This window comes from Tyto alba, unplaced genomic scaffold (genome assembly GCF_018691265.1).
Source record: "Tyto alba isolate M040663 unplaced genomic scaffold, T.alba_DEE_v4.0 Super-Scaffold_20000042, whole genome shotgun sequence".
Classification (NCBI taxonomy): Eukaryota; Metazoa; Chordata; class Aves; order Strigiformes; family Tytonidae; genus Tyto; species Tyto alba.
Genome location: NW_024881293.1, coordinates 113,274 through 135,538, shown reverse-complemented (window position 1 = coordinate 135,538; position 22,265 = coordinate 113,274). Strand labels below are relative to the sequence as shown.

Below are 22,265 nucleotides of genomic sequence, written 5' to 3'. Positions count from 1 at the left end.
CACCAGTGACCTCCATGGGTGGCCTCTCCCCAGAGGCCATGTCTGCAACACTCCACTAGCAAACCTTTTCTGTGTAAACCCCTAATTATGGCAGGCTACACCCACCAAATTCAGCTAAGGAAAGAGGATGGGGGAGAATCTTAAGAAGGAGAAGATTGAGATTCTGGAATAATTAAATTCATGGGATGCCCAGCAGGACACTACAGGTGGGAAGGGGTTACGTGCCAGGGGGGGTGATATCACATGCAGTTGATTTCCAGTGTTTCTGCATTAGCCCTGTTAGTGCCAATGACAAAGATTGTTTTGGGCAGGGCTGGCAGAGAGCCTGCTGGGCATTCTGGCTCACTTCTTCAGCAACAGCCTGCCCCATGCAAAGTGCCTGTCACTGTGGCGGTGCTTGGCTGGCTCCAAATCATCTGGTAATGGAGAGGGATGCAGCCACTCTGTCTGTTGGGGTGCACCAGGACCTGCATAGGTATTTGTGTTGATCTGCAGCTGAGGGGGTAGAGAGGCTTAAAAAGCCCAGGAACAGCTGTCTGTTTTGGTTGTTCCCTATTCCACTGGAGTCCTGGGTGCTTCCAGGTCAAAGCTATTTCATGAACTGACCTTCACAGCCTGAGTCTGTGTTGTTTTGTTGTAACTGGTGTTATGAAACATAAAATCTTCCGTGTGCAGTCACTTATGTGCAAAATATATTTGCTTGGGCAGCAGGAAGGATAACTGCTTTTTACCTTCCTAGTTGTGGCTCTCTGGGTCAGAGGGATGTTCTGAGAGAGCAGCCCAGGAGGGAGAGACTACCCTGGAAACCCACTCAGAACAGAGTGAGCATGAGCTCTTCTTATCCCCCTTCTGCCATGTTTTGAGGTTTTTCTAGGATGGGACCCTTCTCTGAGCCAGTGGAAGGTCATTCAGTTTCAAGAAGGGACTGAAAAACATGAACGTGAAGCTTATGAAACACTGTTGAACCAGGAAATACTGAGACTCCATCATGGTTGTGGGTATGCAGATCTTTTTTTGGGGAGAAAACAGAGCCAACAACTCTCAGAGAGAATGTCTAGAAATATGGGGATAATGAGTGAATTGCTGCAAATCACACTGAGTTGGAGACTGAAAAACTCTAATTTTTAAAATGAACTCTACAAAAAAGGAGTGAAAATGAAGAAGGAATGGGATGGCATTGTGTAATATGTAAAGACCATGAGTTACCTACATGTGCACTTCTTCTCTTTGGCTTTGAAGGAAGACCACTGCACAGACTGTAAAGGAAAGCCTGGGAAGGTTGGTAGCAGGGACAGAAGGAAATAGGAGGTCCCAGAAATGAGAAGCAACAAAACTGTGAGGAGCTTGATCTACTCTAATTAGTATTGAAATTGTCTGCAGCCCTGTTCAGCAAAATTTGGGCACAACTCTGGGGCACAGGCACATGAATGTATAGGCTCCACTTGAGTATTTTGAGCATTGTCAGAGCCTGGGCCACTACTGGATATACTGAAATGAAGAGATGGTATTGAAGAGAACACCCTTACCTGTGAACATCTGAAAAAGGTAACAGGATGGCAAGATACCTGAGGTGCATAATCCCCCTAGATTTGGTGCATAATGGTACATGACCATGCCCTCCACTTTGAAAAGCTTTTATAATATACTTTACATGATAATGGCTTTTCATTATTGACACTTCCAGGTCACAGTGTGTTAAGGATATCTACTTCCTGAGCTCCCCATTTTCCACTTTGCTATATTGTTTGAGTCACGAAATCACCAGCAATACTCCCTTTTGGATGCATCCCTGGACAGACGCTGCATTGCTTGATGAGGGGTGAGGCATAGCAGATTAATCTGTGCTCAGAGAGGCTGACTGTTGGAATTAGTGCTTCGGATGTCTTTAACATCTGCAGCTCCAAGCCATCCCCAAATTCATCAGCACTGGAAACCAGAGGGTAGCAGCAAGGCTGGTAAGAGCTCTTATGGAGGGGTTTTCCTATTGAATTACTGCTGTCAGGTAGCAAGGCAAGAGGAAGATTTTATGGGAAAGGTGGCAGCTGTGCCATTATCTTCGCAATTCCAAACCTGTCATACAGTTTCTTGGCTGTGTCTGTGATTCTCAAGACTAAGAAGAGTGTTGTTCACTGTGTAGAGGGAGCAAATCTGGGAAGCCAGGGAGAGGTCTGGAAAGACCCTGCAGAGCTGGAACACTGGAAATGTGTCAGACCTGATGGTCTCGAAGCTCCAGGTCCTTGTGTTTGGGAGGTGGGGTGAGTATGGCTGTGGGCTCTGACAAGTCCCAGAGCTTGGGTCCAGCCATTGCGGTAAACACAAGGTGCTGCCAAACCAGAGGTAGAGAGAGGGAAGGTGTTACTGAGGACTTACTTCATGTGGTTACTGTGGTTTATCTCCCTACCCAAAACCAGTCCCTCCCTGCTGGTCTGTTTATCTGGGCTTCCCTCCTTGCTCTGACTCACTGACTTGCACTAACTTTTTTTTCCTGCACTAACTTTTTGTTTCTCTTCATCACAGGGTTTTATGAGTCTTTTGTTTGTGGAGACAAGGCAGCACAGGGGATGAGAAGAGACTTCTGAGAAGCAATGGATGGGTTACAGTTGCAGGTATGGCTCATGTCATGCAAATCACAACTTTCTACCATCCTTCAGAGTCCCCAGCAGCTAAGGGGAAAGAAAATACCAGCTCCATCTATGTCTAGTGAGCCTGTTAGTTGGGAGTCACTCCCTTGTCTATCACTGTGGGGGAACTCCAGAAGGCTGTCTGGGATTAAGCCTAGAGAGCGCCTGAGCTCCTGGCTTCAGCTCCCCCACCCCCTCTTCCTGCCTGCCCCCTCCCAAGCCCAGGGACTGCCGGCTGGAGGCACACAGAGGCTGTCCATCTCATGAGTTAATCGCCTCCTGTTCAGATGTCAGGAGGAGATAAAGTTGCTATAAATAGATTGTGAAGCCCTCATGGTTTCAGCTGTGATTCACACACATGACAGAGAAGCATTAGGAAGAATTAACATTCAATCTCTCAGGCACTTTTCTGAGCACAAATGCCATTCTGTCCCTGCCACTTAATCTTCAGAGGAGGTCAGCAGCACTTTCTGGAGGTACTGAATGGGTGAAAAGGACAGGGAAACCTGGAGCAGGACTCTCTGGGAGCTAAAAATGGGAACTTCAGCTGGAATGACTGAGCAGTCCCTGACCATGGCACACAGCTGCATTTAGGAGCATGGCAAGGTGCTCTGCTCCCCCGCTTACTGGGCCTGAGATCAGATGGTGTAGTTTTGTTATGGTATGCACATGCCGGGATGCCTGACAACAACCTCTGGGACTGAGACAGCTTCTGACAAGGGTATGTGCAGAGGACTGGGGTTCTTTCTGGCTCTCCCTAACTGGTGCTGAGGTGTGCCTCTGACTGAGCAGTTTACAGGGTCTGTTGTAATCTATGTAGATGAGCTTGGTGGGGCAGGACACTGTACCGGGGTGGTCTATGTGAAATCCCCATTTCTTCCCCCTCATCCTAATTTTTTAAAGTTCAGGGTAAAAAACAGAGTATACATCTAACCTACCCATGGGAAGCTTTGTACACTTGGTCCTGAATGCGATTGCATTTATTTGCATGTGTCTAAGTGCTTGGTAGCCTCCCTTCCCCTGTCATGCTGTGTTTAGGATGTTAGCAGTGATGGTCACTGAGCAATGTACGTGAGAGATGGAGAAACCAGCTGAAAGGGAGATGAGACTAGACAGGCTCCCAAACACAAAGTGTGAGGAGTCTGTTTATAGGTATCTATCCATATGTTTGTCTGACAGTCTCCCAAGTACAGGGAAAGAGTGGTATTTTTCCTGAGAGGTAACTAAGAAGGCAGAGCATCTCCTCAAGATGATGACTATTCCTCACACTTTTACACATTTGGTGCCCTGCCAATAAAAGAGAGATCTATGTCTCTAATTTCATAGCACTGCCATGGTTTCATTGCATTGCCACTAGATCATTTGTCAGAGAATCAAAGATATTCAGGGCACTCATCATCCACAAGAGGTAAAGGGGAGTTTGGACTAAAGAGTGAGAGTTCATTGTTGGTATCTTTGGGTCCTCAGTTAGTGCTCTAGGGATTTTGGAGTTCACAAGATGATGCACATACCCTAAAATCGTTTCCTTTCATCCTGCTCTTAGGGACCCAAGAATCAGGGTTTCTCACTGAAGCAAGGAAAGAGGCAGAAAAATGGACAGAGGAACTTCAGATTGTTGGGGGAGTCACCTTATTATGATAGAACTAAACCAAAGAAAGTCAGCCCATGACTACTCCAGGTCAAAGAGGGCCCTATCCTACTCCTTGCTGCAGCAAAACAGCATCTCATTGCACTTCTAGGCAACATCCTTCAGCACAAACTGAAGCCTGCCAGCATGGGGGTAATTAAACAGATCTCAAGACACAGGCTTCTCCTTGTGTGGATATGATCTTCTGCCTACTAAGGCATTATATGCGCTTGGTATATCTAAACCAAGCTGGTTATGGTGTCAGAATGACATCATTCCCCTGTTTAGGAACACATGTCACAGGCTGGAGTATGGACTGCATGTGTGCTCTGTCAGGCTCAAGTCTGAGTGGGTCTGCAGGCACCTGTTACGGTCTTAAGCCATCCTTGAAGTTTTAAGTATGTTATGGAAGAACCTGAAGTAAGGTTCCTTCAGAAATTTATGTGGGAATGCCTGAACAGGTTCCTTAGTTGGATCCTTATATACCCACAGAACCATGTGCAAATCTGGAAGTGGCTCTGCAGATTGCCTAGTTGTGAGTGACAAGGCTCAGTAGCTTTTGCATGAACCATCCTGTATCTGAAAAAAAAAAAAAAAAAAAAGGCCATGTGGAAAGGCCATGTGGAAATCTTAAAATCTTAAAGGAGTATTTTAGTCTGTCTATCCTACAAGTGAGTCCAGACAACCTGAAACATCTTGGACCATACTGGATGCAAATGTCAGGCCATATGTTTTATAACATTAATTGCCAAACTTTCACAAGCGCCCTATTGACCTCCTACAGTCAATGAAAGAACACAGCTCATGCTTAGGCACCTAATCATTTGTCATATGTTCCTTGTTTTTCTTCAACATTTATATGGTAGTATCACCAACATGGATGGTCTCCAGTGTTGTGAGAGCTGCACAAGCCCAAAATATTAGTCAGTTTTCCAAAACATGGTATCTGGAAATGCCAAGCTTACAGATGGTACATGATATAATGAGAATTACAGGCACAAAATAGAAGGGTAAGGGCAGTACATGGTGAAAAAGTCCATCATTCATCTATAAAAGCTGGATCTGCTCAGATGATCTGATGAACAGATGCTGGACTCTAGAAAAAAAGGGTTGGAAGGATATCCAGGAATAAGTCGTGATGGCTGAGAAGGGAGGAAATGAGAGCTATAACAGAGAATCCTGCCAGCCTGGGCTGATAAGGTTCACTTGCAGGGAAGGGAAAAGGCAAAAGGAGAGGATGATGTTCTTCTAGAAGAACCAGCAAGGTCAACCAGGTCTTTCAAACCTAATTGGAAGACAAGAAGTCATCTCTGGTTCCAGTTATTTCAATGTGGGCTGGTATGCCCAGCTCTGGTGTCACAGTAGTACTGTAATTAGTTCCTGTCCCTGCAATAGCCTTATTCTCCAATGTAGTGTGCCTCTTTCACCTAGCTGATATGCATGAGAGGCAGTTTTTCTCTCTCTGAGCTTTTCTGTTTACAGCAGGTATCCAGCAGCCGAAGCCTCCTCAAGCTCACTGTCATGAAGGTCAAGTGGATTCACGTGTTGGTCATCTTCTTCTTCCTGTTGTCTGTTGCAATGACAGGCTGCTTTCTGTGGCAGTACAGCCTCTCCAAGGTGGATCCCAGTGAGTAGTCATCCATAAGCTTGGTCATGGTTTGGCACAGAAATTTGTGAAATCAAGAAATGCCTTTCTTTTCATGTGGACATTTTTTCCCAAAGAGCATTTCCCCAGGCAGCATACAAATTTTACCTTCTCCTAGCTGGTGCAAGGACACAGAGGAGATGAACATTGGGTTGATGGAGTACAATGTAACTCTCCTGGTGTCCAGAGAAGCTCCATTACTTCTGGTGTTAACCTAGGTTAATTGTTATACCATGGAGACATTATATTTTACGTTCTCTATCTTTTTCTTTAGCATCCTGTTGTAAAAGTCACTCCAGTTTAGAACTGGTTTTGTTTTACACCTTACCATGTGCTTCAGCTTAAGGGTTTGCCTCCTTTCCTATCACCCTAATCTTAGATCTCTGAACTCAAACTGGCTCAAGCTCTCAGTTCACACTAGAACTCTTTATGATGATTACAGAAAACTAAGATAGGCTGAAGGCACTGTATAATCAAGGATGAAATACATACAGTGTAACTGGATCAGAGTTTTACATAGCCCAAAGGTAACATAAAATCCATGGTGAAGGTGCCAGAGGTATTCATAGATTAATGTCTGAAAAGTTTTCAGACCCTACATTTTTATCACACAACATCAGGGACTGTCTATAGGCTCTTGTGTATCCATCTCCATTCATCTCAAATTTTTAATTGTGCTATTTCTCTTCTCATCTGTATTTCTAATGGTTCATGCTCAGTTGGTAAGTCAAAAGGTAAATAAACATTTTTGTTTACAGCTAACAGAGCAGAGGAGCTGTGTTTAAGAACATCTTGGGATCAACTGGGAAATAGTTCCTCCATTAAGAGAGTTCCCATCTCTCACCAAGTTTAAAGATATTTGCTTGCCACAAAAATTTAAGATATGTCCCTGGCATGTGTAGGAGACAGATAATTCAGAAGACAGCTAATATACTACATATGCAGCCTATCAACAGTTGTTATAGTGCTAGATTTCAGGTGGCACTCACAATTCACTTCTACATTGTTTTTCTGAGATTACAATATGCATGGGACAGCTCTGTCCTTCTGAACCCAAACTCAGGCTTTCCCCTAGACATGGGCAGGGCATTTTTCTGGGCTCTAAGCCCACTGTCAAGTACCCTACAGAGTCTTCTGAAGTTCCAGTTCCTAACTCTTCCAGGTTGCAGAGTCAGTTGAGGCCTATTGCAGATCTTGCCCATCCTATGTCCATCCCATGTTTGAATAAGCAGTAACAAAGCATAGTGCCCTCTTCACATCCTGTTTTATGTGAAATACTGTCCTGGCTTGGGCTGGAATAGAGTTCATGTTCGGTTTTGGTAGCTGGAGGAGTGCTGATGGTACACTGAGATTTCAGGGACTCTCCAGCTCTGTGTGCCATGCCTGTGTGCAGGCACGCAAGAAGCAGGGAGGGAACACAGCTGGAGCACTGGGCCCGGATTGGCCGGTATTCCATTTCATGTGACATTATGCTCACCATATAAGGGAAGGAGTGGGCGGGAAGGTACGCTCTCACTTACGGGATTGTTGCCGAGGCATCTTTGTTTTTCGGGATCGCTATCTGGGAGCGAGCAGAGTGTTGGTCAGCGGGTGGAGAGCAATTGTATTTCACATTACCCATTTATACTGTCACCGTATTATTTCATAACTCTTATTAAACTGTTTTTATCTCAACCCGTGAGTCTCCCTTTTCCCCTCTGATTCCTTCCCCATTCCCAAGTAGGGGAGGGTGGGTGAGTGGCTGCATGGTGTTTGGCCACTGACTAGGCTCAAACCACGACAAATAGAAACAATTAAAGATTGTCTCTTTCCTATGCAAAAGTGTCCTTCAGCTTTGGACAACACAAGCATGAAAGCTGGTGCTGTCTGTTGGATGAGGTTAAAGCTTGTTAGTGTGTCTATAGAAGTCACATATGCATTCTTTGGAATGTTTTCCAGGCCCATCTGTGATGGAAGTGAGACCAGAATCTGTGCAGATGTGTCCCCGCTATCCTGAACCAGTACCTCTGGATCACCCAATCCCCATTCTGAAGGATGCATTGGAGAAGGTCTGTGAGGAAAAGGGAAGAGAGAGAGAAAGAACTCATGACTGCTCTTCTGCAAGTGTAACACACAGAATATGTATTTTGCCCCTGAGCATCTCTGGGGAAGGAGGTGGGGAATTGTCATGGTTTTAGCTCAGAGGTCAACTGAGCATCACACAGCCGTTCACCGCTCCTCCTTTCCCCTCAGTGCTGAGAAGGACAAAATAAGTCAGATTTGGAATTCAAGATAAGGACAGGGAGGGATAAATCACCCATTACGATCATGGGCAAAAGACAGACTTTTTAGGGGAAGAAAAAAAAGAACCTAGGTTTAATACAGACACTAATAACAACAACACTTAACAGACAGACAGAGTGAGAAGCATTACCACATCTTGAGAACACCTTCCCCCCACCCCTCCCTTCTTCCGGGGCTCAGATCTGCCCCTGATATCTCTACCTCCTCCCGAAGCAGCGCAGGGGCAGGGAATGGGGGATGCAGTCAGTGCTGCCGCTTCTTCCATCTTCAGTGGGGGGAGCTTCTGGAACTTGTTCCCCTGCTCCATCGTGGTCCCCCTCTCACAGGAGACAGTCTTCCACAACTTTTCTCTGACTTGAGTCCCTCCCACAGCCCTTCCTGAGCTGATCCAGCATGGGACACCCACACATGTTGCAGTTCTCCCAGCACCGAACTAAAACAGCAGGGACTGCTTCGTCCCACAGGGCCCCGGTCGCCTTCAGGTGCAACCACCTTAATGTAGGGCCCCCCACAGGCCATATATCAGCATCTGCTCCACCGCAGACCTCCATGGGTGGCAGCGGAGGAGCGTGGCCTGCCATGTCACCACAGGATACAAAGGGGTCTCTGCTCTGGTATGCCTGCCCCAGTTTCCTCCTCCATTCTTCCACTGACCTTGATGTTCACATAGATGTTGCAACTCCCTCTCACAAGTCCAACTTCTCCTCCCAGGTCCCTTCTTAAATACGTTATCGCAGAGGTGCAGCTGATGGGCTCAGCCTTGGTGCAGAGGTGGGTTCAACTTGGAGCTGGGGGAACTTCAAGAACATTCTTACAGGAGGCCACTGTTGTAGCCCTCTTCCCTGCTACCAAAAACCCCACCACTCACTCAAACCCAGGACAGGAATTGAGGAGTTGAAGAACATGTGAATCTAGAAATGGGTATACAGAACTCCTTCACTGAACATACAAAACAGATCAATAAGTAGTTCTCATCCGAAGTGTAAGCTATGATGAAGAAACATTATTACTTGTCCATCAGATGGTCTGTTGAGCATACATCAACACAAAATGATGGCTCTCGGCATCTTGCCTACTATTGGGCAGCCCTCATGTCCTGGAAAGTAGGTGACTTATGTAACTAGTTCCTATTCATCAATGACTGGAAATTCCTTATTTTATTGCTTTGTTGGCTTTTCCCCATGCCGCCATTTAAAAATGAAAATGCTACTTCAAGGTAGCTTCAAGGAAGGGAATGAAGGGGAAGGGGAAGAAGAAGGGGAACTGCATCTGAATGAGAGACACATAGTTTTCCTCCATATGATATACTGTCTCTGAAATTTTAACACTGTCTGAAATTCTGGTAGGCTCTATTTGCAATAAGGAAATACTGAAGCATTGCCTTGACTGTATGGACCATAAGGACAGCCATGCTCTGAAAGGACACTCCTGATTTTGTAGATTTTGTAGTATATATCATATAATATAACTTCTCATTTGTCTCTTTCTCATGAGTAGTTTAACTAGTCATAATAGAAACTGTCCCACAGCTCTGATAATTCTTTTTACCCTTTGAATCTTTTCCAGATCTAGCATACTCTTGTGGAGGTGTGCGAAATCCGTACTGTACACAGTATTCAAGGTGCAAGTGGGTCAGGGATTTATACAGTGATAAAATGGTGTTTTCTGTTTGATTTTGTTTTACTTCTCTAATAATCCCTCTTATTTGACTTACTGTTTTTTTTTGCCATAGGATACTGAGCAAATGTTTACATAGGAGCATCCATCATAGCCCCAACGTCTTGTTCCTGAGTGCTAATAACTGCCCACCTGTGTGTGTATTAGGGGTATGTGTATGTGTAAGTTAGGGGTGTTTTCCTGCATGCACATCGCTTTATCTACACTGAATTTCAATTGCTGCCACTCACTTCACATTAACTTTTCTGCAGTCTCTGCCACTATCTCTAGGGTTATTGTAGAGAGGTATTTTATTCAATTAGGATTAGTCAGAGGTAGATGAATGTGCAGAACACTGAGTGTCCATCAGAGAGTCATATAATCTCCCTTTTTTGTGCTCCTCAGAAATTAATTATCCAAGCACTTCCTTGAAGTAGGCTGGTGAAACTGTTCCTATTTTTCAGATGGAATAAGGCACAGAGAACCTGAACACTAGATGCATAGGAAGACATAGGTATTTGAAGGGGTCTTAGATACCAGAACCTCAAAAGTATATCTCCAGGTGCCCTTAGGTTCTCCTTGAACCCAGACTAAAGATCTTGCAGTGCCTGAGACAAACGACCATCCTGTGCAAGGGACCCTGGAACTGGGACTCTGGACAGTACCATATGTGATTATATTGCATACAGGGGAGACTTTTTCTAGCCCATGGCACCTTGAAATTGGAGGATGATATTTATTCATGCATAAGGCTTAAGGAAAGATTTCTCTTCTAAGCGTAAATACTTTTGCTTATCAGAAAGGCATATTTTTTTCTCAGAAGTCTTACTAGTGGCCAAATCCCAATGGTGGGTATTGGATTCAATGACACTTGAGATTAGAAGAGTGTCATATATTTCTGTCAATGTTCTGCATGTCCAGGCAGGTCTCCATGCCAGAGTCTCTCTGAGAAAACTATAAGGAGGACCATGCTTGCTGGCATGAGACCAGTCTGTTCTCTGGAGGTGCTGATGTACCTAAACATACTAGATGTGCCACTGGCACATGAGGAGGGGAGGGAAAAGAACCACTACAGAAGGACTTGGCACAATTTGGATGTTTCCACTGCTGGCTGTCAGTGCACCTCACCAGTCCATCCAGTGAAGAGGTCCTGAGGATGTGACTTGGCTTGGTCTTTCCTGTCTCAAATGCTGGGCTTGGAAGGTCATCTCTCATGTCTTAACCTTTCTGTGCAAAAGATTTCTTATGCATGATTATGACATAGCTTTGAAAATGTCATAAAAGAGCAAGTCCAAAGCATTCTGCTTGCAGGAGATGGGTGGAGCATAGCTGGCTGATTAGGTCTACACAACCCTGGCACAACAGGGAGCAAAGAGCAGCCCTCTAGTTGCTCAGTTCTGTTTCTCAGACTGCAGTTTAAACAGGATTCCTAGCTCTAGCATGTTTCATGGTATGAGATGTGCCATGGGATATTTGAGAAGTCTGGATCTTTTTCTCATACATATTTGAACCTAAAATACTACTGAAAAGAACAGATGTGTACAGTACAATTTTAAAAAGAAAGAATTTACAATCATTTGGTTTTTACTTTTGTTTTTAATGATATAAGCATCATAGATATTACAAGGTTGAGCACCATATTCTTCTACACAGTAGAAAGAAAGATGCTGGATAATTCAGCATAAGCAATTCAAAGGAACAGTACAGTTAAAATATTTTCTTTTGCTAAAACACATTTGAAAAAAATCACTCTCAGGTGCTTGGAAGTAAGGAGGGCTGGTGGTCTCCGTCTTCTACTGCCTGTTGCAGACTAGATGCATTATAAGACTCTTCATTTGGAAGTTCACCATTTACCATCATTCTCCAGGTAGATGTGGTGCTGCGCCAAAAGATTCATGGCTCTGGTCTCCCTGCAATGTCTGCCATTGTTATCTACAATGACACTGTGCTCTGGACAGGCAACTTTGGAAAAAAGAATGGTTCGGACCCCTCCTCAGTGGTGCCCAATGAGTACACTATTTACAGGTGAGATAGATGTATTGCAGGCATGAGAGCTAGAAAAAGAGCAGATACATGCATGAAGATCTGATATCTAGGAATAGAGCCACTGTCACAAACCCCATCCTCTACTGGCTCAGGTCCACAGTAAAAACCTCTTCTGGGTTACACTAAAACTTTATGAGACAATGCTTCAGCTAGTCCCTAAATTATCATATCCTTATGGATTACTGAGTTGTTTACTTTGGATTTTTTTTTTTTTTATTTTGATCTGACAATATTTTAAATTGGAATAGCAGTGACCATCATGAAGAACCTGAAAACATACTACTTCCATAGAAATGATTCCATGCTTTCAGAAGGCCTAGGGCACAAATCTGAAGATTGAGAGCTATCACAGATTTTGTGAGCATCAAGGAGACAGTGCCATAGGATAAGAAAAAAAAAAAAAAAAGTTCAGTCTAGCAAAAAATGGGGTTTGGGAGGAGTATCTACTGAACACTGTAGATACTACGAGTATCTACTTGACATAAAAACCTCAACAAAACCAAAGAAAGTGTTTACTTCCTCTGAAGATCTATTTTCAGTGAATTGCAACTGTGCTATATATGAAACATATGGGCTGCACACTGACTATCAGATGTTGTCCTCAATATAAACAATTGTGGAAAGTTTCGTCAGCTGTGATTACCTGTTTTTTCCCCCCCTCTATCATGGTAGAATCCCTGCACAGATGACCTCATGCTATTTCTTCCAGAATCACAGAATGGTTTATGTTGGAAGGTACCTTAAAGGTCATCGAAGTTCCAACCCACCTGCCATGAGCATGGAAAGGTGAACTTGTTCCTGGGTGTGTACAAACCAGCAAGCTTGTGGTTAATGGCCAAACATGCTAACAAATTGTGTCACATAGACCCCCCCCTGCCCCCACCCCATCAGCATCATTTATGGTTGGAACTACGACAGTATCTGATTATCTTCAAATATCTGACTTTCCTTTTTGATTAATGAAATTCTTAGCAAAAGCTTTAGCTCTAGGGTTCCTTGTGCCAGTCCAAGAATTTAATCTCTAGTGGCACACTGTGAATGCCCTTGGCCATCCCTCTTAATCATGGCCTTATTTCTGAAAACCAACAAAACAGAACCGGAGTCCTATTCCAGAATACCTTTTGTAAATTTGACTCTGTTTTAAAGCCACCCGAATATTAACACTGAATATGAAATATAAAACTTTATGGAATTTCAACCTTACAAAGCCAATAAACTACTTGCAACTCATTATGGTATTGACTAAACAAAAATTTACATAATATGTCATCTTAGGTATACTAAGGGAACAGAAGTTCTGCAGCTCAGTGCAGTACTGGGGAGATAGTATTGAAAGTTATGTAAGTTATGTTCCAGTCCGTAAAGGGCATCCGTTTACCTGCATTTTAGCCATTCCCTTCTGAATTAATAAAGGTGTTGCCTGTAAAGCTACAGGCAGTGGGTCAGTTGGCTGATCTCATGTACTGACCATCTTTCCTCTTGATTCATGCGTTTCTTAACTGTACATTCTGTAATGTTTGTTCCTTAACAGAATTGCCAGTGTCTCCAAGATATTTCCCACTATTATGTTGTACAAGATGTGGGAGGAAGGAAAAGTCACATCTCTTGATGACCCACTAGAACGTTATGTCCAGAACTTTGTTATTAAGAATCCTCTGGGAAGGCTTAAGGAATCAGAACAAAGGTACACAGCAGATGGGCTGATGTTTTTGGAAAAAGGCTCAATGCCACTTAAGCCATCTCCTGTTACATTGCGCAGAATGGCCAGCCAGCTTTCAGGTGAGAGAACACTGCTACTTGCTTGCCCTCTGCCCACCACTATGCCACTTGGAAAAGACCACAGAGAGAACAGGCCATATGTCAGTTATAAAAAAAGGTTGCTGTTGAGGTCATTTCCCAGTATGGACCCTGCACCTTTTCACTTCCCAGAGGTCAGTCAGGACCCTTGGAAGCAAGCTGTCAGCAGCTTCATGAAGTGTTAAAAGAAAACTCTTGTCCAGGCCACCTGATAGGAAGGAGGCCAAGCTGCATTGTGGACTGGGGAATTGTTTTTGCCGTGCAAGATGATAATATATTTATTTTAACACAGTAGCATGACCAGGATCCAATTGCATAACAGTTTTTTGTATTCCAGACTAGAATGCTCTCATTTTTCTGAGATGTGCAGTTGAGGGTCAAAGTGGCATCAAACCTCTTTGCTTTGAAAAGATAGACATTGATTGCTGATCTAAATTTAGCTGTCATTGTGGTTCTTGATCTGGGATTCCTGAGCTATTAATAGCTTTGTACTTGCTGGCAAAAGACTGTTAATTCTCTCCTACCTTCATAAATGGGTAACTCTTACTTTAAGGTAGAAGGAGCTCACAGGACTCAGAAGAACTTTAAAAATTCTCAGAAATAAAGCTGCTAATACACGACTCAGTCATTCCAGAATTTAATGGCCAAAGAGACTATGTTGATATCTCATGTGGCATTTTGATGTGATGTCTGTAGCACCTGCATTACTCCATATTGGAATAAACCCCCTAAAATTAGGACCTAAGTTCACAATAGCACATAGGCAAATTGCAGTACCTCAGGACAGGGTACAGCATCACCTGAAGTAAGCCAATATCAGAATAGGGGTTCCCCAGAAAACAATAAGGTAACTGAAATCCAGAAACAAGCAGACAAACAACCCAAAGTGGCCAGTGGCAGCAGAAGGCAGAAAGAAAGATGTGTGCCCAGCCCTGGCCAGCCCCTCTCCCTGTACACACAGTCTTTCTCTAGCCAGCCTGCTGATGTCCTCAGGAGCACTAACACTGCCTGGTCCCCTCTGACTCTCAGGAGCACCTGAAGCTGGTCTGGATGCTCCTTGCAGGAGCAGTGTGTGCTGGGGCTGCAGCTCCCAACCCTGCTGCAGTTCCCTGTTGCCTAGTGAGGTGGGAGGTATGCCCTAGAAATAGCTCTAGCAAGCGTATGTCAAAAGTGTACCGAGTCATAGCATAATTGCTTGTAATGTGTAGCCATTCCATTGCTTCCATTGCTGTGCTGGATTTGTGCCCCTGCTGAGCTCCTTTTACATTCCTATGTCTTTCTTTTTTTTTTTTTTTTTTTTTTTTTTAGAGGGTGGCCCAGGTTTCCCAGACCACATCAGCAGGGTACACCAACCGGCTTGGACCCTAACAATTTAGTAGAAGGAGAAGCAGGGTTTCAAAATCTCAACTGAAAATCAAATAAATGTTGAAGTCACATATTATATTTCCTGTCTGTCAAAATGCAAAAAGGAATAGGTTCTGCTTACATCAAGATCAAAACCACTGCATGACATACTGTAAAGTGTTTTTCATCTAAATTCTTCCAGTGGAATCTGATCTATGATATATCCTCATTATCTGGGCTTTTCTACATTGCATATTACAAAAGTAACTCCAAAGGTTTTTCTCCTCAGCACTTGATGGGTACATTGCTAGAGGGAAGATCCAGCTTGTTAAGACTATGCCCTTCAAATATATATGAATGAGAATATGAGATGTTATTGTAGATTGTTAACAGCATGCTTGCAACATCAGTTAGCAACCCATGAGGTATAAATCAATGACTCTGGATTTTCTGTTATGCTCACACATTCTCTGGTTTACTATTTTTAATCAACCCCAAGAGAGACATTGCACTGCTGTCATGGCACTGGCTGAATTCTCCCAGTGGTGCAACATTTTCTTTGCTGCCATTGTGGCAAGTAGGAAATGAAGGAGTCCATTGTCTACTGGAAGATGCTCAGTCCATCTCTTACCTGGTCATTCAGCTGCACAAATAACCACAGACTAGAAGCAGAAAAAGTGCTTTTGTTTCAATTCAAATCCCAAGGTCAGGCCAGTTGTGAAAAACAGAAGCTGCTGCTACAAAAGAATAGGTCCTCATTCCACTTTGCCATGATGAAGCACATGCTCACTAAGCATATGAATGCAAGTCTTTTTTCTGTCATGTACCCTTCCTGATTTCCTCCTAATGTCTAAATCAAAGTCAGATGTAAACTGCAATGAGGAATTAATTTCAAATGTAATCCACGTTCTGGACTTGGTGAGCTGTAGAACCTGTGCAAAGGATCTATGGCATTTTAAAGTCTTGGCGAAATGTTTTTAGGGAATCCATGATCAGTGTTATGGAATTAAAAGTGAATAGAACTTCAGTATTTCTACATTTAGGAACCCTGAATAAATGTTGATGAAGCTGAAAATATGAAAGCTAGAAATATTTTAGGCCAAGCCTGAAATGGTTTAGAGAAGTTCAAGCCCTTTGTAGCAAGGTGTAAAGAAAAAAAACCTGTTTAAAGGGGCTGTTAGACACCTTTGTATTCAAGAGGATACAGTCACATGGAAATATGAACAGGGATTTCTCCAGCACCCAATATGTCCTTCTCTTCCAAAATACACTTGGGGATACAGAGTATTTTTAATCATTCATCAAGGTATTTTTACTGAAATGTAGCAACCCAGAATCAGTGGTTCATGACTTGAACACTGTGTTCTGCAGTCTGGTATGAACAGGTTCTTGCAGCACATTTCTTATGTGTATAAAGCACATGTGTGCATCATTGTTGTTTCCATCTCACCACTGACTCTTGCCTTTTGTTCTCTCTTCACCAGACTCAAAGTTTCCTGGACCACAATTTGTCTCAAATTGTTAACTTCTTTTTTCCATGGCACAGGCCTGCCCAGAAGGCTGCGATCTACCAGCCTGCTGTGGAAGGGCAACACGCAAGAGGCTTTAGATCTCTTGAAAGATGACGTCTTGGTTGCTGATCCAGGAACCAGGTCAGATATAGTCACTTATGAGTTTCTGGTCTGGGTTTGTGTCCTCCACTGATATTAGCCCCAACTGCAGTCTTCATGGCCAATGGATAGAAGACAGCCATTCCTAAAGGGAGCTTCAGCAATCTACCCATACACTTAAGCTGGAAAGAGGACTGTTGGAGGTGCCATTAAGCTAGATAAGGACATCCACTCATATTTTTGAACCCTTTATTACTTGACATGTTGATGGTTTTAACTCTGTCTCCCTGTTCCTGGATATACTTCACAGCTAACAGATCTTTCTTCCTAAAGGAAATACCCATTCTTTGGTATAGAAATTTTAACATATTTTTCTGGATATGTTGAAATTCAACTCCATTTCATATATAAATTTTAGATCCAGAATATATTTGTTCTTGGTGTAGAAACATATATACTCATCATGCTTTTATTCAGTTAGATGGGCTGGAAATGGTTGAAGTGGTACCAAATTTATGATATAAATAGGCCTTAGTGAGATGTGTGGCTTCACACAATTGAAAAACAAAGCAAAACAAACAAGGTTGAAAACATGCTGAATTTTGAAAATGTCTTTGAAAAAAAGTTGCTCATTCATGTCTTCATGTCATGAAACTTCATTCGAGTATAAAGGTTTAAATTACTTTATGGTTATTAAATACCGAAGCACTCAGATATCCTTAATGACTCAACATTGCTGGATGCTGATTTGTAGACTTTTAAGTGCTTTTTAAGTGATTACATGTTAAATCTCCAAAGAGACTTACCTGGGATTTTGAGACCTGTAACTTTCAACTCTGCTATTAAAAAGAATGGATATTTTCTTCGGTGAACAATTATAAACAGTAAGTCAGGATATGCAAGTATATAGGGTTTTGCCTAAACTTGGTTTTTTTTTTTTTTTTTTTTTTTTTAGTTTTCCATCTCCATCTCTCTTTCCGTACATAGTGGTTAAATAGCTCTGCTGATGTTCCCATAAAAGATTTCTCTTTCTTGACTTAACAACAAATCAAGACAACAACATTCAGTTTTTCTCCATCTCTCCTTCATCTCTCCTCTCTCTTTAGCATGTCATCTGATAAAACGAGAATTTTTCCACAGAGAAGAGACCTAGCCCTTGTTTTTACATAGTCATACAGTTACTATATCACTGAGGTAAGGCTGATCCAGCCATATTCCTCTTCTTTTTCAGATGTCATTACAGCAACTTGGCCTTCTCACTGATGGCACATGTTCTAGCTGACCATGCAGCTGAGGGACAATACCAGCGCTGGATCTCAGAGAACATCCTGGATCGCTTGGGTATGGAGGACACTGGCTTCGACATCACACCACCGATCCGCTCCCAGATGGCTGTGGGTTTCTACAGCAGTCGGCAGCTGGCTCCTCTCTATGACCTTGGCTGGTACAGGCCTTCTGGCCAGATGTACTCCACAGCTGCTGACCTTGCCAAGCTGGCAATGGTCTTCTTAGGCACCTACCACCGTCACCTCTTAGAGCCTGACACAGTGAAGACGATGCTGACCCCTCTGTTTAAGTGCTCCACTGAATACTTTGCTAACAAGACTGGCACACCCTGGGAGATTAATGAGCAAATGGGATATGATGTCATTAGGAAGGATGGAGATCTTGATGGTTATTCAGCTACCTTCTCTCTTATCCCCAAGCTCCGCCTGAGCTTCATTGTGCTGATGGCAGGGCCCAGGCCTCAGGGCAGAGATATTGTGACTCAGACATATGAGTATCTTATTCCTGCCATGGAGAGGGCGTTCAGAGAGGCAGAGAAAAGCTTGATTCCTCCTCCAAGTCCAGGCCCTTATGTTGGCTACTATACCTATTCCAACCTGACTTTCTATGAGATCAAAGTTGGACCTGGTGGGGTGCTGATTATGCAGCAGTTTGGGCCTCATGTGGAAGAGCTGATTCCTGAAAAGTACCGGACAATCAAGCTCCATCACCTGGAAGATCGTGTTTTCCAAGTAGTTTTTGACAAGGAGTTCCCATGTGTTCTGCACCTGGGCTCTGCCTCCATCTCACTGGAGACCCAAAATGGGCAGCTCTTTAACTTTTATCCATTCAACCACAAGGGTTTGTCTCCTGGCTTTGATGCACCAGGGCTGAACACATACAATGTTGTGCGTGTATTTCGAAAACCTGTATTCTATAGCTAAATATCCCCTCTACTTTTCTGACCACTTCTGGGAGATGGCTCCAAACCTGTGTCTTACCAGACTTTCCTGTCTGTGTGGCTTTATGGATGCCATTTAAAATGGAAAGATGGTGGAAAATAATCCTTTTTCCCAATAAATATGTCATGTTCCACTTCTAATATGACTTTAATGGCTTGCAATCCCTGACAATGACATGCCAGCTAGCAAGTGGGGCTACCTGCAGAAAAAAGAGGTGGAAATGTGTTGGATGGATGGTGTTTGGGGACCACAAAATCAAGCCAAGTACTTAAGTCTCCTCTCTTACAATGTCTGTTTGATGATCATTGTGGTAATTGACTGGTATCAAAAGGCTGAGAATTTCCCGTGTCTGTCAGAAAATATCTCTTCTTGAGTCTAAGGGTTTTTCCAGGGCTCTTCAGTAGCCCATTTACCATGAACAAGATTACTCATCTGAATTTGTCAAAAGCATTATGTGCTAGAAAATGGCACCAGCCTGACATCAGGCTCTGCTTGTGATACCTGGGAAGTGAGGGTTCATTTGTTTCCTGGGTCACAACAAGGAATCTGTGAAAAGAGCAGATAGCAATTGGATTACAACTTGGATCCATGGTTTTCTGCAAAAGCAGTGGTCACACTAAGGATATTGTATCAATTAGGTATAGAAGGTGAAGACTGTTCCTGTGAGCAGGGACATATGAACATATGCTGGTATATTCCATCTGAACTCAGGTTTGTGGCTATCTCAGTATATAGGCAAGTGTGCAAGTGTGGTGTTTAAGTACTGGAATGCATGGGAATCTTTATGTGTGTTTTGGGTAAGGTGTCTGTATGGATACGTACCCATTGTCCTTATGCAGGTATAAGAGAGGTTGCTAAGGGGAAGTACATTAGCCTGGGGAGTACTAAATTTCAGAGAGATGCACCTTCAAGCAATCTGCAAAGCCACAGATGTATTTTCTTCTCCCTTCTTATGCCCACTCAGTGCCAAGGCAGGACAGATGATATATCATTAATGAACAACAATTAATAGCCTAGCTGTGGAGTATGGCAATGGCTGTACAGCACGAAAAACCTGAAGGAAGTGCAAAAGGGTAGGCATACTGGCACAATCAAAGATTCCTCAAAGTACATGTCCCTCATACCATATCTGGTATGAGGTTGGATCCCCTTGCAGAGTAACCTCCTTCTGCTGCTTGTCCACACAGAGTCTTGGAAGTGGATACATCTCACAGAGGATGAGAAAATAAATCTCCCTGCCTCCCTCTCTTGTTGTCTCTCTATTTTCACTCTGTGTGCAGTTCTTCACCTTCAGTTTTGTGTAGAGACCATCACTGAAGTCCTAGAAAACTATGACTCACAAACTCAGTTCTCTGCTTTTTTTTTTTTCTGACAATTTCAGTTCCCTAAAATAACGTAATACCTTAAATAATGTAAACGTTGCCTTACAGGCAGTCATGGTTGCTGCTGTATTGGTTTCCTCTTGACTTTGTAGGTGATTACTTTTCATACCTTGTGCAATCTTGTATGTTCAAGTATTTAATCTGGGCTATAGCAACAGCAATAAAGTCTATGCAAATTCTTGCTGCTGTCATGTGCAATCATGCCCAGAGGTATGTGTGCAGGTGGATAGGTTATACCATGGTTTATTTTCTGTAGAGGTGCCTACACTCACTCTGTCATGGCATACCTGACACAACAGTGCTTTCTGGGCTTTGAACTCACAAGATGTAATGTCTGATTGCAAGATATTTGAGTGGTCTAACCCTGGTCTTTTTGACTGAGGGCTAAGTGCCAGTTTGGGGTTACTGTTCTTGCTTTAGAACAAAAAAAGTGAGTGTTTACCCATCAGCTATGTTTAAAAGCTTCAAAAAAAAAAAAATTAGTATTTACATCCCATGGCAGGATGAAACATCAATCACATTGGACTGCCTCCATCTGTCTGATGGAGAGGTTAAGATGTTTTACTTTTCCATCAGTAATGACACAAACAAGTCTTTCTTTTTCTAGTGAGTGACCCTCAGACCTCTACACTGATACTTTTTGGTGCTCTTGTTTTTTCCCATAACAGCAAAGTACAGGTCTTTGCTATTCATAGCATGAACCTACACATGCAGTAAAACTCATCTCACAAAGCCTTCGCTCACACTGGAAAGGTGTGAGCGGGAGAGCACCCTTACCTGGTATGGAGAGGAGAATGGAGACCTTGGGATGCCTGTACAGAGGATCTGGGAGAGGCTCTGTGTGGCAGGCAGGATAAGGTAGAATTCTGGAGGACACTAGTCATCCACGGAGAGCAGCCAGATTCACAAAGCTCAGTAAATGCTAAAAACACAGATGTCCATTTTCTTTCTGTCACTTCATGCCTAACAGTATCCTGAAAACAGCAATTTATTCCTACATGCTTAATTTCTTTATACTTTTCCTCAACCAGAGCAATGTGGCCCAGCTGTTTACTGGACAGCATCTTTGCAGAGCTTTTCTGTTCCAATGATGGGATTAAGATGATGTGTCTATATGCCTTCAACCACCACCAGAGCAGGACTCAGAAAACAAGGATGAAGTCAGGTTAGCAAGAATTGAGCCTTGGTGTCAGAGTCTGATAGTTTATTAAACACTAACTCCAGGCTCCCTGTTTTCCTCCTCAGAAACGTGTTGGCATTCTTCTCACAAAAGGATGTGTTAAACCCCTGCAATGTGAAGCACAAACTTTTTTGACTTTTCAGTTCTGTAGGAGTTTGTGGGAGCTGTTTAAAAGTAAATGTCAGCATACACCCTTTAAAAGAGAGAAGAGATTAAGAAAGCTGCTAGGTCAAAACCAGTCACTGTCTCCTTTTCATCTATAAAGTGAATACCAACAAATGTTTAAGTACTTTACAGTTAGCAGGGAATCTTCAATATATATTGCTATTAGGTGCAATTCTCACTCAACATAAGGTCATGTATGCTTCAGAATGAAAAGGATAGAAGGATGTTTGCAAATTTAATCATTTCTTGTCCATTCGCTTCTGTCTTTATGAAGAGTCTGACATCTCATGACTTGGTTTACAGAGCTGCAGATAAGCAGTCACAAAGAAAATAGATGACAGAAAATCTCCAACACTGTCTCCAGAGAAGTGAGACAATCTCCATTTACATCTACATTTGTGCAGCCCAGCTGAGCATGAGCTGTTGGCTTGTTATGACTACGTCTCTCTGTAGGGCTCATCCTTGCAGACATAACTAATATATCACCAGAAAAGACGACTCTGCTTTAGTTCACCAGGTAAAATCCTATGTTTGCATGAAAGAGCTCTTATTTTCAGGCCTGCATTACTTTTGGGCTCCTAATCTTGTGGTTGTGGTGGACACACTCTTCTGGCAGTTTCCAATATCAATAAGAGACATAGCTAATATCTGAAGTCCAGTGTCATAATGTCAACATTGCAT

General features: G+C 43.0%; 1 protein-coding gene and 1 long non-coding RNA gene across 8 annotated transcripts; one reads left to right on the top strand and one right to left on the bottom strand.

Moving 5' to 3' along the window:
- The first annotated feature begins 1,847 nt into the window (after positions 1 to 1,847).
- LACTBL1 (lactamase beta like 1) lies at positions 1,848 to 19,855 on the top strand. Of its 7 annotated transcripts, none has more exons than XM_032997294.1 (8): positions 1,848 to 1,955; positions 2,518 to 2,606; positions 5,734 to 5,875; positions 7,832 to 7,941; positions 11,700 to 11,857; positions 13,410 to 13,657; positions 16,566 to 16,671; positions 17,861 to 19,855. In XM_032997294.1, the coding sequence occupies exons 2-8, from the start codon at positions 2,586 to 2,588 to the stop codon at positions 18,837 to 18,839; spliced, it is 1,764 nt and encodes a 587-aa protein (XP_032853185.1). In that variant the 5' UTR covers positions 1,848 to 1,955; positions 2,518 to 2,585; the 3' UTR covers positions 18,840 to 19,855. The 7 variants fall into 7 exon arrangements, with proteins under 7 accessions (XP_032853185.1, XP_032853184.1, XP_032853187.1 ...); XM_032997293.1 differs by having other exon boundaries at positions 5,731 to 5,875; XM_032997296.2 differs by lacking the exons at positions 1,848 to 1,955; positions 2,518 to 2,606 and adding an exon at positions 2,849 to 3,342.
- On the bottom strand, positions 16,537 to 20,411 carry LOC116962691. The gene is made up of 3 exons (XR_004407735.1): positions 19,861 to 20,411; positions 18,862 to 18,863; positions 16,537 to 16,547 (listed from the first exon to the last, which is right to left on the bottom strand). It is a non-coding gene; the product is annotated as an uncharacterized LOC116962691 (long non-coding RNA).
- Between the last annotated feature and the right edge of the window lie 1,854 nt (positions 20,412 to 22,265).

Excerpts from the sequence above, each read along its gene's own strand:
- LACTBL1 (XM_032997293.1), top strand. The coding sequence starts at position 2,586 with ATGGATGGGTTACAGTTGCAG. Across the intron at positions 2,607-5,730 it reads TGGATGGGTTACAGTTGCAG|CAGGTATCCAGCAGCCGAAG; the intron begins GTATGGCTCATG and ends TTCTGTTTACAG. Across the intron at positions 5,876-7,831 it reads CCTCTCCAAGGTGGATCCCA|GCCCATCTGTGATGGAAGTG; the intron begins GTGAGTAGTCAT and ends AATGTTTTCCAG.